The sequence below is a fragment of the Heliconius melpomene genome, chromosome 6 (genome assembly GCF_056956725.1).
Source record: "Heliconius melpomene rosina isolate 202511_hmr_F chromosome 6, ASM5695672v1, whole genome shotgun sequence".
Classification (NCBI taxonomy): domain Eukaryota; kingdom Metazoa; phylum Arthropoda; class Insecta; order Lepidoptera; family Nymphalidae; genus Heliconius; species Heliconius melpomene.
This window is the reverse complement of record NC_140394.1, coordinates 3,113,828-3,132,400: the sequence shown is the minus strand read 5'-3', so window position 1 is coordinate 3,132,400 and position 18,573 is coordinate 3,113,828. Positions and strand designations below refer to the sequence as shown.

The 18,573-nt window shown below is 33.2% G+C and overlaps 2 protein-coding genes across 5 annotated transcripts; one reads left to right on the top strand and one right to left on the bottom strand.

Moving 5' to 3' along the window:
* Positions 1 to 237: 237 nt before the first annotated feature.
* Positions 238 to 6,798, top strand: LOC146538094 (juvenile hormone esterase-like). Of its 3 annotated transcripts, XM_085186947.1 has the most exons (5): positions 238 to 451; positions 785 to 944; positions 1,582 to 2,876; positions 3,643 to 3,885; positions 6,260 to 6,798. In XM_085186947.1, the coding sequence occupies exons 2-4, from the start codon at positions 807 to 809 to the stop codon at positions 3,854 to 3,856; spliced, it is 1,647 nt and encodes a 548-aa protein (XP_085043073.1). In that variant the 5' UTR covers positions 238 to 451; positions 785 to 806; the 3' UTR covers positions 3,857 to 3,885; positions 6,260 to 6,798. The 3 variants fall into 3 exon arrangements, with proteins under 3 accessions (XP_085043073.1, XP_085043071.1, XP_085043074.1); XM_085186945.1 differs by having other exon boundaries at positions 3,643 to 6,798; XM_085186948.1 differs by lacking the exon at positions 785 to 944 and having other exon boundaries at positions 3,643 to 6,798.
* Positions 6,799 to 7,215: 417 nt separating this feature from the next.
* Positions 7,216 to 18,376, bottom strand: Kap-alpha1 (karyopherin alpha1). 2 transcript variants are annotated; one of them, XM_085186950.1, is made up of 11 exons: positions 18,205 to 18,376; positions 16,196 to 16,369; positions 14,687 to 14,899; positions 13,566 to 13,792; positions 11,210 to 11,319; positions 10,683 to 10,836; positions 9,969 to 10,173; positions 9,548 to 9,675; positions 8,972 to 9,138; positions 7,900 to 8,105; positions 7,216 to 7,679 (listed from the first exon to the last, which is right to left on the bottom strand). In XM_085186950.1, exons 2-10 carry the CDS (start codon positions 16,367 to 16,369, stop codon positions 7,909 to 7,911), a joined length of 1,575 nt encoding a protein of 524 aa, XP_085043076.1. In that variant the 5' UTR covers positions 18,205 to 18,376; the 3' UTR covers positions 7,216 to 7,679; positions 7,900 to 7,908. The 2 variants fall into 2 exon arrangements, with proteins under 2 accessions (XP_085043076.1, XP_085043075.1); XM_085186949.1 differs by lacking the exon at positions 18,205 to 18,376 and adding an exon at positions 17,840 to 17,858.
* Positions 18,377 to 18,573: the final 197 nt, after the last annotated feature.

Genomic DNA, 18,573 nt, shown 5'->3' with positions numbered 1-18,573 from the left:
TCAACAAATAATCTCTATTAACTGTAATAAATAAAAATATGATCTTATTAGCCTCTTTTTGGCCAGTTTTAAATACTTTCCGTAATGACGATATTTCAACAAGAAAGATTAAGATTATTAAGTAATTTTACCGCTTCTGAATCTATAATTTTGTAAGTTTAATAAAAAATAACTAATTTGGCAGCACTAATTACGATTGGATTATTTTGTTATGGCAACACTTTTAAGTAATGTCAATATACATACTAGTAGTTTGATATAATAAGTTTACATTTTACAATCAAAAAGATGTGACTTTTGTAATCTTAACTCTATTCTTTGAACTGATAATAAAGTAACCTTGAATGAGGCTATGTTAGATCTCAATGTGATATTAATCGTGAAGTTTATAATATAGTAAAACTGGAACATGTGAAATCATTATATCTGTTTACGTACTTTGTTTTGATTGGTATGTAAATCATTCATTACTGAAATTAATCATTTCACAGTTAACGTTAATAGGATTCTATTTATACTCGAGAACTAATATTTTTTTAGTAATACGCGATGCTTCTAAATTTTCACTAGAGAGAAGAGCGAAATCTTTAACATGCGATACTACATTTATAGTTCTAAATCAATATAGTTACAAAATATTTGTAGTAATAAATACTTTTATTATTATAACTTACATTTGCTTCACTACATCAAGTGTGTCTTATTAACGCACTATCATTATAATACTATTACTAGTAAGCTACTCGATTAATTTTTAAAAGAATACTGAATATCCTATTAACAGAAAAAAAATAAAAAAAATCCAAATGGATGATAAAAGGTGTATAATAGAGACAAAAAATGGACAAATAAGTGGCCTTATTGATAGAACTGAAGATGGCACATACTATAAATTCAAAAAGATACCATATGCCATACCTCCACTTGGCAATTTGCGATTTTTGGTAAGCATTTAATTTTTTATTACAATTTTCCTTAAAGCTTAAAACTGAATATGTAAAGTGTAGTTTTCTTTTATGCATCGCCTGTCAGATCACTTTTATGGTTTTCAAGAGGCGCAGACTGAAATCCTGCTACATTTAAATTTTATACATTTTCTAAATGAGTATTTTTCTTTCCTAAGGATGGAATAACAGTTTAAATACAATAGAAATAAGTTATATACAATTTTCCCAAAAACAATGGATTGCAAAATTTTAATTCCTTTAAATGGAATAAAATTACATAAAATCAATAACACCAATATAAAATCATTGCAATCAGTAACATGGTGTATGAACAATAAAGTAACATGTTCTTAATTTACCTTCAAGCTGAATCCTGCATATAGCAGGCAGAGGGGACTTAGTGTTAAGAAACTTCTTTTCTCATGCATCACCAAATTTCTTAAGACTATGTATGTTGAGTGTTAAAAATTACATTATTGTATTTAGAGTCAGACACTGCTACTTTGCCAGAACAGCCTCAAAATCCTTTGTAAAATATGACACAATTTCTTAAAATTTGTTTGTAATATTTTGATGATTAGCACAATTTTGTTATCAAAAAGAAATTATCAGTCATATTTTATCTTCATTTTAGCCACCGTCTATAGCAAAACCATGGAGAGATATACTTGATTGTACTCAAGATGCACCAGTTCCTATTAGTATTGATGTGAATGATGAAATTGTAGGTTCAGAGGACTGTTTGTATCTTGAAGTGTCCAGTCCAAATGTAAAACCAAATAAATTAATGCCAGTTATGTTCTGGATAGGCAGTTTCAGTTACATGTTCTATTTAGACAATATCTGTGATCCCACTCTTATTAACGCTCAGGATATCGTTTTCGTAAAGTGTGGACACAGACTCGGACCATTTGGTTTTCTCACAATAAACGAATTCAATGCCCCAGGAAATGTTGGATTAAAAGATATAGTGATGGCTTTAGAATGGGTTCAAAAGAACATAAGTAACTTCGGTGGAGACCCAAGTAACGTGACGCTCTTCGGTGGCAGTACTGGGGCGTCCACAGTACATTTAATGATGCTATCTCCTATGGCAACGGGTTTATTCCATAAAGGGATCATACAGAGTTCTACGGCGCTAAATAGATGGTCGTTAGCAAAAAATCCCATTCAGAGCACACTCGATTTCGCGAAATATTTGGGCATTGATAAAACAGATAAATTTGAAATTGTGGAGGAACTGAAAAGATTACCGGCATCCACCCTTATACAGACTTATGTAGATATATCAAAATGTGCGGTTGACGAAGACATATTTGATAGTATGTTTAAACCAAGTGTCGAATCAGAGTTTGAAGGGCAACCGGTATTCCTGAATAGAAGCCCTTTGAGCATAATTAAATCGGGTAATTTTAATAAAGTTCCAATTATAATAGGTTGCAATAACATAGAAGCATCCTTATTGCAATACTTAAAGGATGATTTTTACGAGGATTACGAAAAATTTAACAAGGACCTATCCCTTCTCGTACCAAGAGCTTTAGCATTAGACGATTGCTTATCCCAAAAAATTGCACTAAACCTAAAAGATTTTTACTTTGGGAGTATGGAGAAATTGAATAAAGACACGAGAAATCAATATTTGCAATTGCTTAGTGACTATTATTTCCTGTACTACGTGAACAAGACAGTCCGAACTCACAATCAAGTGGCTCCAGAATGTCCTATTTATTATTATATAGTAAATTACGCAGGTGAATGGTGGGTGCCCGAACAGTTGAGCTTTTTGAACTCCATCGGACATTTCGGAGAGCTCTCCTTTTTATTCCGCATTAAGACTACAGACGCATCATGTTACAGTGGAAGTCGTGATTCGGTGACGACGAGAAACAGGGTTATCAAGATGTGGACCAATTTCGCTAAAATTGGGTAACTTAAATTTTTTACATCTTTTCAACATTCTTCGCGGTAACATTGAGTACCGTTACTCAGACAATGTCGAAAATCCGGGGAAAGTAGGAATAGGAGTATCTGAACACTAGATTCTTCATAAAGAGGGAAAAAACTTTAGATAAGCACTTATATATTTTGAGATTTCTTATGATTACGATCTGCACCTGGCAACAATAGCAACGATGACGTGTTTTTTTTTAGATAAACTAAAATTTTTATTTATCATTTGAGCTACAACCCCATAAAGCGAATTAATCTCTACATTTAATAAGTAAAAATATATTTTTAAATGTTCCTTTCAATCGATCCAATTCAAATATTGAAAGAAGCATTATTACTTTAATGGTTTTTTTTTATTTTGGTTTCGTTTCCTTGCTTATCTTTAACTTCAAATTAATTATTCTCATTTAGTACTTTGATCCCCACTCCAGGAAATGATATATTTATTTAAAATGTATATTTACATTTCTTCGCTCTGGTGTCAAGGCAAAGGGCGGTGTTGTGTCTCGCCACACAACACGCAATGCCTCCAGAATTCGGCGGAAAGTGAGGAACGGAGTGTCTTAACACTAGTTTCCCTCTGCTTACCCTGCTGTGTGCAGGATATAGTGGTGTATCCCGCGGGATACAGCACTATATCCTGCAGGGGTAGGCAGGCGACACAAACCGTTTTTCTTACTAAAATCTCTTTACTACTTTGTCTTTTTACCTATAATATAATATAATTTTTCTCTATTTTCAGAGATCCCACTCCATACGAAAATGATCCACTTTTACAAATAAAATGGGACCCAGTTGTTGATGCGAATAATTTAAATTATTTGAGCATTGGCTCCGAACTGACGAAGGGAAAAAATCCGTTCTACGAAAGAATGCTATTTTGGGAAAAACTTCATAATGAACACATATTTCTTAGAACATTGGTTTATTTTAATGAATTGGGTGTTACATGGTAGACGCTTTTAGAAGACGACTCCATTGGATGGTAATTATAATGTCAAATAACAATAGTTATAAAAAGCTCAAATAAATCAATTTGTTATTTTCGTAATTTTTTAAAATTGCCTAAATCTTTATCATGTTCTTGTCGTCATGCTTTATCCCGCATATAGCAGTAAACTTATTATTAAAACACTCTGTTATCCCGTCCGTGGCGGGACTCAACGCCGGCGCTACAAAAATATATGCTTAGTAAAAGATGTGTCTACATAATCTTATCTATAACACAATTATCTAAATTATAAAAATATCACTAATTATGTAATTCTTATGATAATATCATAAATAATGTCTGCTTTCTGCTATAAAATGTCAGTCATCACATACTTTATATTACCAAAATGATTATCTATCTAGGTAGATTTTTGTACAAGTTCAGTATCATGGTAATAAATATTTATATATTTTTTTCTGGTAATAAGACAAAGCGCGGCGTTAAGTTCTGCCACTGAACACGACAATATCTCGCGGGGCGGTGTGTGGAAAACAAAGTATTTAACATTATATTCCTTCTGTCTACCCTAATATGGCATGGCGAGATTTCTGTAAACTTGAGGAGTTTACAGAAATCTCGCCGTGCCATATTAGAAACAGAATGAACACAATTTAAAATATATATATAGTTCTATATTTGATTAGAAATCAAATAATAGAACAATTTTGTATAATTTTCTAATACAACTCTTATCTTTTTGATAGTTATTTACAAGCTTCATATTTATATAATTACTAAATTCTGTATAGTATATAATTTTGTATCTCACGGAAAAATATTAAGCAATATTAACATAAGTCAGTGTTAAGATGGTTCACAAGGATTTATTTGGGCTTTTTATAGTTTTTTTAAATATTGACATACAATATTCCTAATTAAAACTATTAAACAGTTAAATATCAACAAAATGAATTAATAATATTATTATCATCATGGCGCAATCGAAACGTGAATGATTAAACGCTAGAATTGTGAGTTCAAATTCCAACAGGAAAATGATTATCTTGCTATATTAGTAAAATGAATAGTTAATAATTAATTATTCATACCAATAAGGTTATAAATATGTTTGTGAGGATGGATGTTTGTTCCACTTTCACCCAAAATCTACTAAACGGCTTTAGATGAAACTTTACAATAATATAGCTTATACATCAGAATAACATATAGGCTACAATTTATGGTAAAAAAATGTAAAATTTGGCTTTAGCCTGCATATAATATAAAAATACGTTTAAGTCGCTAGTAATTTTATAAATGTGAAAGTTGAGGCTGTGTATTTGTTTCACCAACTAATCCTAACAGGTTACGTCACTATTGAAATTGGAAAACGAGGTGACCTTTTATTAATCAAAACAACAATATCTGTAATTTAAAAGATGTTGCCAATTTTTTTTATTAATGAACGCCATATTAAAAAATATTATTTAATTAGTTTATTAAAAGAATTGTTAAGTCATTTATTATTAATTGGTCGTGTATTATTATTTATGTAATTTGCCTATACAATTAAAACTTTAAGACTATTTTAGATTATAATATTGCTGTTTCAATCTTGCTAGCTTAAACCAAAGTCATCAATTTAGTAATTCTAATTATATTTTTTACATATTTTATATACCTGTACAATGAGTCATCTAATAATAATAATTAAAAAACAGCAGTTCTGAAATTGTGTCTATTTTATTTTGAATGTGATGTCACTGTCACTTCATCGAAGTGTGACGTAAATTATAGATGGCTCCTAAATATTATTTACATATTAATGTTTTATTTTATTGTATTATTTTTAAATGATTAAGTTAAAGATTTTCCACATTATGTTGTACACAAATAAAATGACATAAATATTTAACTTATCTGTATACCAAAATGTATGTTCATATTGAAAATTATATACTTATTTCTGGCGCAGTTAGAATGAGTCAGTGTGTTCAAATCCGGCTCAAAAGCAACCAACATGATTTTAAAGAAATATAGGGCAAAACTACAAAAAAACGTATAGATACCACATTTTTTATCATAGCTCAAACATTTGATTATCTTAAACTTACGACCATATTGCTTTATGCAAACATGATAAGTTATTTATGGCCCACAAAAAGATAAGAAATATTTCGAAATATTTCATAACACTTTATAGGAAGTAAAAAAAGCATGAATCATAATATTCTAAATTAAAGATTTTGTATAACATAATATTATAAATGCAGGTTCAAATATTATACAGGGTAATAATACATATTAATTATATTAAATATGCTGTATATTGCAAAGAAATTACAAACATTTCTATTATTTTCCAGATATTTTTAATGTTTCTTTTGTAGCATGTAATATTATAAATGTATATGTTAATTTGTAGCACCTCCTTATCTCATTATTTAGAAGAAATCGTTAGTGGTGATAGGATCGTTTTTGTGCCTTACATCTAATAAATGACGACACATGACGATCTGATGGAGGCAACAGATGCCGCAGTCGACGTGGCTAAATACTGGCAAAATATGATATAAATTCTCCAATCATTGCCACAAAGAAGAAGAATCTGATAAATATGTGGTTACTTCTTCAGCCTGCTTACCCTGCTATATGCTAAAAATATTTATTTCAAGATATTCAGTAATGATGAGTGGTGAATGATAGAGTACTTTAACTCTAAATTGCTTTCATCTTACTTAGCTATCTTAGTTTCAAAATAACTATAAAAAATATACTCTAATAAATCAATGAATTTTAATAATAACTGTACCAAATAATTAATTATAACTTTATTTTCACAAATATAATAATTAAGGCTGGTATAATTATATTTTTTTATACATTTCACACAGTATTTACTCATTGTTGTAATGTTTAATTAAAGTTTTATTTAATGTTACAAAATAAATAATATAAAACAGACACTATGTTTTTTACTTTTCCATTTGTTAATGTTTTAAAGGAGATTTATTAATCGCGATGATATTGTACAATGGAATGTGGAGCGACATAGCATCTGACTGTAAACGCCGCGACGATAGTGTGTTCGATTCCCACTGAGGGGAATGAATTATTTTAATTTCTTTGACATCTTGCATATAGCGGAGTACTCCGTTCTCTAGACCCACTTTTCAAAACATTGCGTGTTAAAACGCCACGCTTTGTCTTATCAGAGCGAGGAACTGAAAGAAAATATTTCACTTTCTTCAATAGGAATCAAACCCACTGCCGCCGCGTTTACAATTGGACGCTGTACGCAATTTCTAATACCAATACATTTAATATGCTTTAGTAAACAATAAAATAGGGAATGTTAAAAAAATAAAACAGCAGTCAAAATCGTGTTGGTACCAATTTAATTCATTATAACGAATTAAAACGTTTTATCACATAACAACATGAAGGGAAATTAAATCCAAATTCAACTGAGTGACGAAGGCCAATAAACATATGTACAGTACGGTCGACGAGTCGTGGCCCCCCTGAAGTTAGCTGTAGATGACTGGGCAGATTTAATTTTAGGATTTTTCTTTTAATTATTTTCTTTTTGAATTTACTTTCTTCATGAAATGCATGCCATGAAGGTGTTGGTCGTACTATATTTTTACAATAAAAATAAATGAACTATTAACGCCCGATATCTACTGAATACAATAGCAAAAAAATATACATAACAATTAAGGCGAGATTATTTTTTTAATAATTTGCAATATAAATTAATATAATGATCTAATCTACTGCATAATACTTGCAAAATATATTGACTCTGGAGTAAGTAGTTAGTTCATCAGCGCTGGTTGCATCTGTGGGCAAAATACGTGTAAATTAAATATAAATACAGTACAAGGTCGATTATCCGAATGTCCATCAACCAAATGACCTTTTCTCCGAACTACTAAGCTTGACCAAATATTGTTTAATTTCTAGCTGTCATTACATATGCATGTAAATGTGTTTTCAGTTTAGTGTATATAAATATGTATAACTAAATTAATACAATTATACAAACACGTCCATACTAACCCTCCCACGTCAGAAGTGGTACCCGCCCATGGGTACAGAGTTGTCGGCGCTGAACGCGAAATGCGCGTCGCTAGCGTCGGCCGTGGTGTGGGGCGCGACGCGCGCATCCTCGCTCTCCGAACCGAAGTAGTTCTCGATTATCTCAAACGATTTCTGGTATATGTCGAGGTTTTCATGGGACTGGAGGAATTCAATTTTGTCTACGCCTGTGAATGTAATATGTGGTTGTTATTATATTTAATCTGTATTAATAATCGTTCAGACGTTGCGGCCCAGTCTGATTGCAAATGTGATGGTTGTGGGTTCGATTAGGATCTTGGTGGAATGAAACAATCTTAAAATTCCAAAAAAATCCAATTTCAAATATCATAATGCAATGAGACCGTCGTGGCGCAGCGGCACAAGGGTGTGACTGTAACGCGACGGTTGAGGGTTCGATCCCACCAGAGGAACTAAAATATTTATTTACGTTTATATTTCCATTTCTGCGCTCTGGTTTGAGGCAAAGTGCGGCGTTGAGTTCTGCCACTCAACACGCAGACCATTGGAAAGTGGGGGAAAGGAAGTGTCTTAATGAGAACAGAGTGTCTTAACACTCGGTTCCCAGGATTTTGATAATCTATTTATGTCGGACATGAAAAAGTCTTAAGAATTTTGTTAGAGATTGCATTTACGATGCCATTTGAGTAATACATTCGAATAACAAATAAATACTAGATTGAGTTAGATGAACCGAAAAACACACATGAAGAAAAAATACAGAGAGGATTTTTAAATAACCTGTTTATTATTTAATATAAGCCTGTCCCAGTTTTATTTGGCAGAGAACAGATTTTATACAATCCAGAGTTCTGCCTCCAGAATTCGGCAGAAAGTGGGCAACGGAGTGTCTTAACACTGGGTTCCCTCTGCCTACCCTGCTGTGTGCGGGATACAGCGCGAAGCTGATTTTATTTTTGATAATAAAGTATTTTATTATTATTATTATAATACAGTCCAACAACCGCGGCGCGTCACGTTTGTAAACTTGCTGAAAAAAAAATACAAAAAAGAATGTAAAAATGTCGAATACCATAACACTCCTCAATGAGCGCGGCGTAAGGGTTGTTATGATGGTCAGCCTGCTGACCCGCCTTCAGTATGTTATCGAGGCCGTTAAGGGCCACTTGTACTGTCTTAGTATCGGTGAGGGTTAGCAGATCGCAGAGCGGCGGAATACAGCCTTGTTCGACTAAATAACTGAAAAAAAAACATTATTATGAACAAGTTATTTCCAAATATAACAAAAAAAATCTATAATCAAATTAAGTGTTTATATGAATATGTTGCGAAAATATTGCATAAAATGGATTTTAAATATAACCATTAATTTCCACTTTTAAGATTTTTTCTTTATTTGGATTGGAAGTTCTGCCTTAAAGGTTTTGATTAAGCGTCGATTCTCAAACCAGATGCGTCAAAAACGAAGCATAATCGCTCATATATTGTCATTACGTTTTGTATAGTAATGTACAGTCAGCGTGATACCTCCAAGCAATCTCGAGAAAAATGGTATTTGACACATAGACAACAATATGAGCATATACAGGTTCTGCTATTATGCTTTTGAGGTACAACCCTTAAAATATAGTTTCAATACATTTCTTACTTAATTTGTGCATGCGTCCCTCCACTGGTAGCATTGGTTATCGCCCACGCGGCCTCTTTCCTCGTTTTAAATTCGGCGTTCCTTAGTATGTCTATTAGGGTAGGGAAAATGTTTGCGTCTATCACGGCCTGTAGAATTACAAACTATGATACAATATGAACTAAATAAAAATAATATATTATGTATTTTATTTACATATATATTGCATGCCTTTCATTGTGTACAACAGAACAAAAAACACACAAAAATCCGAGGAGAAAAAGGCAAGCATATGAAGGAAACCGCAGCAACACAGCCGTTCGCACCACAGCGGTCAGCCGTTGCCACACCAACCCCAGCCAGCATAAAAGCAGATACCAGGACGTTCCAGTCCCTAGGAAAGGAATACCGCGCCTCGGTGGCGGCTTAGAGCGATACGTACCTGTATCTGCGCCGCGTTGCCTGCGGTTACGTTGGACAACGTCCAGCAGGCCTCCTTGCGCAGCGCCTCGGTGGCGGCGCGCAGCAACGCCAGCAGTGCGGGCAGCGGCGCGCAATTGAGCACGGCCTGCGTCTGCGCGTCGTTTCCCGTCACGATGTTGCCGACGGCGCGCAGCGCGGCCGACACCAGCGTGTACTTGCTGTGCCTGCACGTTGCATTAGCTTGGTTAAATACCAGTGAGACTAACGCGGCTTCGCCCGCTTACACTTATTGTCATATTAATGGAAAGTAACTGTACACAAATTTTATTATAATATTATATCAATTACAATCCTTTACAAATTTTGCATGAAAGTAGAACAAACATCTTTCATAAACATTTACATTTTTATAAAAAAATAGTAGGAAATAATATAATTGTTCAAAAGAAAAATAATGAACAAAATATGCAATGCTAAAGAAAATCAATTAAGCACATTTATTATTCTGTTAAAAAAAATTAAACATTACAAATTATTATTCAACACATTTTTTGAGTTTCTTACAAAACCTTTCAATATATTCGATACATACTAATTGGTACTTATTATACTTAATTTTTAAAATTAGTAAAATTCACATTTAGAAAAACTTTCATTTACGTCCGAACAAAATAAACCATATCAAAGAAAAATTGTAAAACAACAAAAAAATAATCCACACAAACATACTCACATGAGCAACTCCACGAGCCGCCGGCACACGCCCGCGTCGATGACAGCCTGTATCTTCTCGTTGGGCCCGTCCGACAGGTAGGACAGCGCCCAGCACGCGTCACTGAGGACGTCCGCGTCCGTGTGGTGTAGTAGTCGGGCTAGTACCGGGATACCTAGAGAAAGATAAATATATATTTTTAGCTTTGTTTTTTCTGCTTCACGTTGTATTTCCACATAGCAGTGCACATAGCGCATGGATCCTATGAACCTAGTGTTAAGTCATTCAGTTCAATATTACCGCCGAATTTTTTAGGAATTGTGTGTTGAATGGCGGACTCAACGCCGCACTTTGCCCTGTTACCACAGCGAAGAGACTAAAATATTCAATATGTCATTGTACGTACAAACAATCTTCTGTAATATGCTTGCCATGGCCACAATTCATTCTTTTATTTTTTTTTTTTCCTACGAAAATGGACTTGGAAAGGCGTACTGCTAGCGGTAACACATGCACATTAAAATTATATTAATATGTAATTTAAATACCTGGAGCTACAGCTTCAAAGTTTGTAGGGGGGTTTTTTCCTCTGCAAAGGTTTGAGAGTGTCCACACCGCGTTTCTGGTCATGGATAATCGTGAATATTTGTTTAAGATACTGTAAATAAAAAAATACATATAAATTTATATTGTACTTATGCTATTCATATTAATTTAAAATAAAAAATCAATTAAAAGACATTGTAAATTAGTGGAAAAATATTCATATACACTGCCCTCCAAAAGTTAGTTGAAATTATTTGACCTTATAAATGATGTCACACAATTTCCAAAATTCGCCGTTTCATTGAATGATCTGTTTATTATTTATGTTTGGTAACACTATTATAATACATACAGAAGGGAATTCCCCAAAATTCATTTTGTTTTCTTCAATAATATATGGTTATGTGCTCACTGCTTGAATTGAGTGCGTCAAAAGTCAGTTGAAGTAGCAAAATTTAAACGATTTCTGATATTCTCGCCGTTTTAAAGTTATTTATTAGTATTGTTAGGGCAGTTTAGGTAGTTTAAATTTAATAACAAAATATTTTGAGGCGATTTGAGTATTTTTGAAATCATAATGGCTCCGAGGCGAAAATAACTGTAGAGGAAAGAACAATGATTGTATGTGAATACAAAAAAATGAAAAACTTAAGTGCTGTAGGAAAATTATTTAAAGTTAGTCCAGAAGGCGTGCGAAAAATAATAAAGAAGAGCTTGGAATGTTCTAGTCTTATAGATAAGCCACGGTCAGGGCGTCCTAGGGCTACTACTTCTGTTGATGATCGACAAATATTGCGGCTGTGTAAAATCAATCCCAAGATTGTGGTACGACAGATCAAAGATCAGTTACAGGAAGCAGGAACTTCGGTTTCTGAAAGTACCATCAGGCGACGTCTGCATTATGCTAATTTACGAGGTTACGTAGCTAGAAAGAAACCTCTTTTAACATCGATCCATAAAAAAAGAAGATTGGAGTTCGCCCGCAAATATTGGGATAAACCAATAGACTTTTGGAAGAGAGTAGTCTTTAGCGATGAATCGAAGTTCGAACTATTTGGAAATCGACGCCGTCAAACTGTATGGCGCAAAAGCAATAATAACTCTTACGACGACAAATACAAATGCAGCTCACTGTGAAACATGGTGGTGGGAGTATAGTGCTTTGGGGGTGTTTTTCTTGGCATGGTGTGGGCCAGCTGCAATTAATTGAAGGCAGAATGACAGCACAGACCTATTGTCATATTCTCCATGATAATTTAAAACAATGTGCTGAAAAAATGGGGTTAGGTCGGATTTTTAAGTTTCAACAAGACAATGACCCGAAGCATACAGCAAGGATAACTAAACAATATTTTGAAGATAACGAAGTGGATTTACTGGAATGGCCTTCAATGTCACCCGACCCCATTGAACATTTATGGGATGAATTAGACCGCAGGATCCCTATTTCCAATAGATGCAACAGAAATTTGTTTAAAAATAAAATTCTTGAAACATGGTTGACTATCCCGGTCAAAACACTACAAAATCTTGTAGAATCAATGCCTAGACGACTTAAAGCAGTTCTACATAATAAGGGCAGTCATACAAAATATTAAAAGATAAGATATTGATAAAGACACAATCCTAAAAATTATTTTTCAACAATTTCAACTAACTTTTGATATCTTAATTTAACAGTTTATTTACCGGAACTTATAGTTATAAAAGTTATGATGGTTCTTTTATTGATTAAAATACTCAAAATTGATTATATTTTCATAAATAAATATTGACGCCATGTTTTTATTTTGTTTTATTATAATTCTCTCCCATTTATTACATTATTGATCATTTCAACTAACTTTTGGAGGGCAGTGTATCCCATATTACGTTATTGCTTTTATTTAGACATTAAAATGTCTAGCCGCAGTCCAGTGGTGGGTTAGGTCCCGACTTATGGATGTCCAAAAGGGACAGAGCTCGCCCAACAGCTTTTTGGCTGAACTTAACCTGAACTGAGCTTTGGCACCGCGGAATGGTCAGCGGCGTTTTTCCTCAATTGGGTTCTAATAAGAATTCAAGTAACATTATAGTTTGTAATAGAAATGGCATGAGTTGTATTGTAAAATCATAACACTAGAGTAGATACAATTAGATTTTGGTTCGTGCCTTACGTTTCACCTTACAGATAATTCGTTTTTACGGCCGAAATTTAGATTGTTGCCGAAATTAGAGCAACCATGTTACTGAACATGTTACAAGTAGCTCCGCGACTAGCACCGCGCCAATAAGCCTTGAGCGTCAATAGTACCGGCACCACGCCACTCTCTACTAATACTCGTCATTTTCAAATTTAGAACACAAAAACGAACTCACTCCAACAGCGGCGGCAGTAACCCCGCAGCCAGCACCGCGTCCCGACAGCGCGCCGAGTCGCCGGCCACGTTGCCGAGCGCCCACACGGCCTGCTCGCGCACCTCGTCCGTGGCGGCGCCGGCGCCTGCCAGCGCCACCAGTACCGGCACCGCACCGCTCTCGACCACCACGCGCGTCTGCTCCGACGAGCCAGACGCTATGTTCGTTAACGCCCACGCCGCTTCGAACTGTATATACATATACAAATATTAGAAAATAAATGAGTGTGTGACTGTTAACGCGAAGCTTGTGGATTTGGTTTCCGCTAAAGGAAATTAGTTATCTAATATCTTCATTTCCTCGTTCTGGTACTAACGCAAATAAGGTAATCCAGTGGAAAATTAAAAACAGGGTGTCTTAACCTTGGTACATAGGTTAGTGTGAAGTTTAAATAAGCTTTTTGTACCATCTTTTCTTCACAATGAAATTACATGTTTCTCAAATAAGCTTATACAGTCGAAAATCAAATACGCTGCCCTAAAAGATATATATAATCACTAGCGGCGTTAGGGTAGGGCGAGCCTGGGCGACGGCCCAGAAGCGCCGGATAAAAAGGGCGCCGTAGACGCCCGTTTAGGGCGCTTTGCGCAAAGATGTCTTAAAATGGTCTTAAGATTTAAAAAAACAAAGTCATCGTCGTCTTTGATATCTAAAAAAAAAAACAAAGTCATCGTCATTGAAATATTTATCAACTTTGAAAATAAAATTGCAGAAAACATAGACTTTGAATACCTAATAAAAGAGTTCGCAGATAGAAAGGCTAGAAGAAGTGAAATTTTATTAGTTTTTGTCATTTTTTTTTAAATACATGGTTATTTCGTTGTACTCATTCCCTGTTTTGTATATTATTGAAATGTAGTTAGGGGGCGCCAAAAAAAATTTCGCCCAGGGCGCCTTCATTTCAAACCTCGAGTAGCGCCCAATTTTTTAAACATCAAGTGCTGAGTGGCCGAACTAAACGCCGCAGTTTGTCTTGTTAGTTATTACAAAAGCGAGGAAATGAATCGAACCTGCAACGATCACATTTAGAGTCACGGCAGCCTCCATTATAATTATTATTAAATATATTTGCAAAAAATCACCTGTAACGTAGGATTAGAAGTATTGGTAAGAAATTGAACAAATTTAGGAACTATTCCAGTCCGTATCACTTCGTCGATGGGCGGGTTGGGCTCTCGGCTTAACAACTTCCTAAATTTTTGTGTCGCTAATACTTGTTCCTGTGGATCGTCCCCTAGAAGAGCTTCTACCATCGCCGGCGTGATGTCATCTGATGATGAAATTGAAATGTCCTCCTGAAATTGTGTTTTTAATAATCTTTACTAATATTATAAAGTTACGAGAGTTATATGAGAAATTACTGATACCAATTGAAAATGGTTGGAAAATATTTTTTGTGTTAGATCCTTTTATCGAGAAATATTATAGGCTACATAATGTTAATCGTTGCAATATAACTGTACTTGCGGTCCTAGTTATATTGAGCACTTAGAGTTGGTGGTGTCATAAACCACTCTTAATTATTTTCATATGAGCACGCGGGCGAAACCACGGGAAAAATTTGTCTCGTAGAAAGGTACCTAACTTCAGTTTATTTTTACCGAGTGTGCACACATGAGCGTAAGCACATTTTATTTCACCAATATCATATTGGATGGACAAGGAACAATATTGATTATTGCTACCTAGTAAACAATATGTCGAATAGGAATTTGTAGGAATAACCATAAAATCATAATTAAGATAAAAGGTGTATTTACGAAAATTATAATATATATCCTAAGTTATTCTCTAGAATAAATGAAAGTTTTCAGAACAATTTCACATGAAACCTAATTTTCACCCTTCTTTTTGAAGTAGGATAAAAATGGGTCACAAGGATAATTATTGCATGCAGGAAGTTAATGATTCTTTATAGCAAAACCACAATAAGGTTACTTTTGTTATCTCTTCATAGAGTGCGTGCAAACAGTGCACAAATCAGTCTTGGAAAAATTATTAAAATAAAGTTTATATGGAGATATTTTGAAAGACATGAAAACTCTAAAACAATCTGTTGATGAATTTTAATGTTATTAATTAATAGAATCATATTACCCACGGTATGCTAAGAAAGACAAGAACTATATGATTAATTGAATTAAAAAATACGCTTAGATTCCAATAAGTCTCCATATGTTCTTATTTATAGTTAAAGTACATTCACTGTCTGCTGTCTTATTTGAATTTTTTTTTATTACCACGCATTTTCCGATAAAAGCTCTGTAGGCGGAGTTCCTCCGTCTAATAAGCCGCAAACGGCGAATATTTAATATTATCAACCCTCCGTCTGTTAAGGAAGCAAGGCGTGGCGTTGAGTTCCACTAATCTAGTCTAATTAGATAAAATATAATATATTATAATTACCGAACAGAAACCAAACGTTTTGATTAACATATATAATTCAACGCCGTAGTTTGTCTTCCCAGACAGTACAAATAGAAACAATAAAAATATAACCCAATATTTCCACGGGTGCAAATCGAACCCAAATAGCGTCGATCGTAATTTCAAATGAACCATTGAAAATTTTCCTAAATCCTTTACTATACCTGATGCGCAGTATCAGGAGCATTGGGCGCAGGTAAATTGACATTTCTCCGTTTGAAAAGTTGTTGTTCCCGTTTTTGTTTTCGAAGTTGCACCCCCTCCTCCTCGCGCCGACGACGTAGCTCGTCAGCACTGAGACCCGCGTTCTTATAACGATGCTTGTGACCTCCAGACATCTGCACAATTGAGCAGATTATATTATTTTTTTATCAATATACCTATATAAAATGTTTAAAAAAACCATGGAACGTGAATATAAGGCTGAACTTTAGTATATTTAAGTTCCTTGGAGTTACAGTAACATAATTATATTAATGATTATAAATGTTAACTTTATGTAATCTGTGTGAGATTTAAATAAAATCTTAGTACATTGACCTCCTTCTAGCCAGATAAACAACAAGCAATATCATTATGATAATAAGGTTTTAATCAGTGGTTTATAATATTTTAAAGCCAACAAAAATAAAATAGAGTGGATTCTAAAAAGTCACATTTGATTCTAAAAAGTGCTTTAAATTATCCAAATTAATTTTTTTATACATAATTTTGTTTATTTTATAATAATAATCTAGTCATGGGCCCAGATATGGACATTTTTTTCTTTATTTTAGTTACAATTTGTATACCTAAAAAGTAGAAAAATATAATTTCTAATAGGTATTAGAAATTATCTGTATCGCTCCACACCCAACAACAAGTGTTTAGCTGATCCTACTTCTTGCAGACATAGCAAGATTTTTTATCAGCTTGATTTCATCTTACCATCTTACTTTGATCTAAAGGGTCACTTTTCAATAATAAAGACAAAGTAATGAATATGAAAAAAATGACCTAAACTCATTAAATAGAAATAGCACAGGTATAAAACTGTAAACATTACTATAGTGGGTTCAATTTGCACTTGTTGAATGAAATATTTACTATTTTCATTTTTAGTGCCACCACTCAGCATGCAATGCCTTAAGAATCCTGCGAAAATTGGAGAACAATGTCTTAAATGGGCATGAAGTGTCCTAGCACTGGGTTTCCATCTCCCTTGCTATGTGCAGTATAAATGGATGAAGCTAAATAATAATAATAAGCAATTTTTGGAAGCAAAGAGCACTTTCATTTAATATTTACATGGCATTGGCAAAGTGAATGGAACATAATTAATTGTGGATTTAATTGGAATGTACAAAGAATGATACTTAACAGAAATGATTCATATATAAGACATATAAGCTATATTAACTATATAGCATTATTATAAAGCTGAACAGTTTGTTTGCTTAAATGCATTAATTTCAATAACTACTTAGATTGAATATTCAGCCAATTTTTACCAATAAATATTTTAGATTTTTGAGTTTTGATTTCATATTCAACAATTACTATGTTGTGATAGCTTCCTAGTGTTAAGGAATATTATAACATTTTAGAACCTTAATTACAAAATGCTTTATCAGTGTGAATATCTGGGATCTTAAAATAAAATAAAATGAAAAATCTTATTCAACTTAACTAAGTATTTAAACAAATATAAAGATGTGGGAAGTGTAGTAATTAGTAGATAATAAGAATAAATAATACCTAAGTTAAAATTTATCCTCTTGATATTTAATTTGAAAAAAGAAAAATAATGTGTACATGTTTAAATATACCTTTTCAGTCATTTAATTATAACTGTAATGTGATTCTAAAAATTATATGTGTATATCCTGAAGTTTCACATTATATTAATATCCTTTAATCAAAGAAAGAAAAATGCACAAATGTCAACTTCACTTAGCAACTTGTAAAAACAAGAATGAAAATAAAGAAACAAATCAACGTTAATAAGAATAAAACGAAGACAGCTGTTCGAGAACACTTATTAATTTCTACAAAAATACCATTAATGTTCCAAGATATAATAAAATATATAAAATATTATACTGCAATCAAAAATACACATTGTTCACGTTAGGACGAAAAATGACGTAAATTTTATAACTAAACATTTAGTGAATGATATAAGAATACTTACTGTGGTACTCTGTATAAGCAACACACAAAATAAAGAACAATCAATCCACCATCTATTAGTTAAAAAATCTTATTCTAATTCAATTCAATTTATTGAAGATCACGTCATAGAACGCAAATTATTTTTAATGGCTAAAATGCAATTTTGCAATGGATTCTGGTTTAGCACTATATTAATCTTAGTACACACATACGGACTTTAAATTTTATAATTACTTAAACTTATGCCAACACGAAATTATTAAATCCAACTAGTAAAATAAAATTTACTAAATTACTTATTTAGGAAATAAGAAAATATTTATTTAATTGGTACAATGTTAAATTAATTTGATATGGTCGCTCAAATTAATACTAGACCATATTTAAT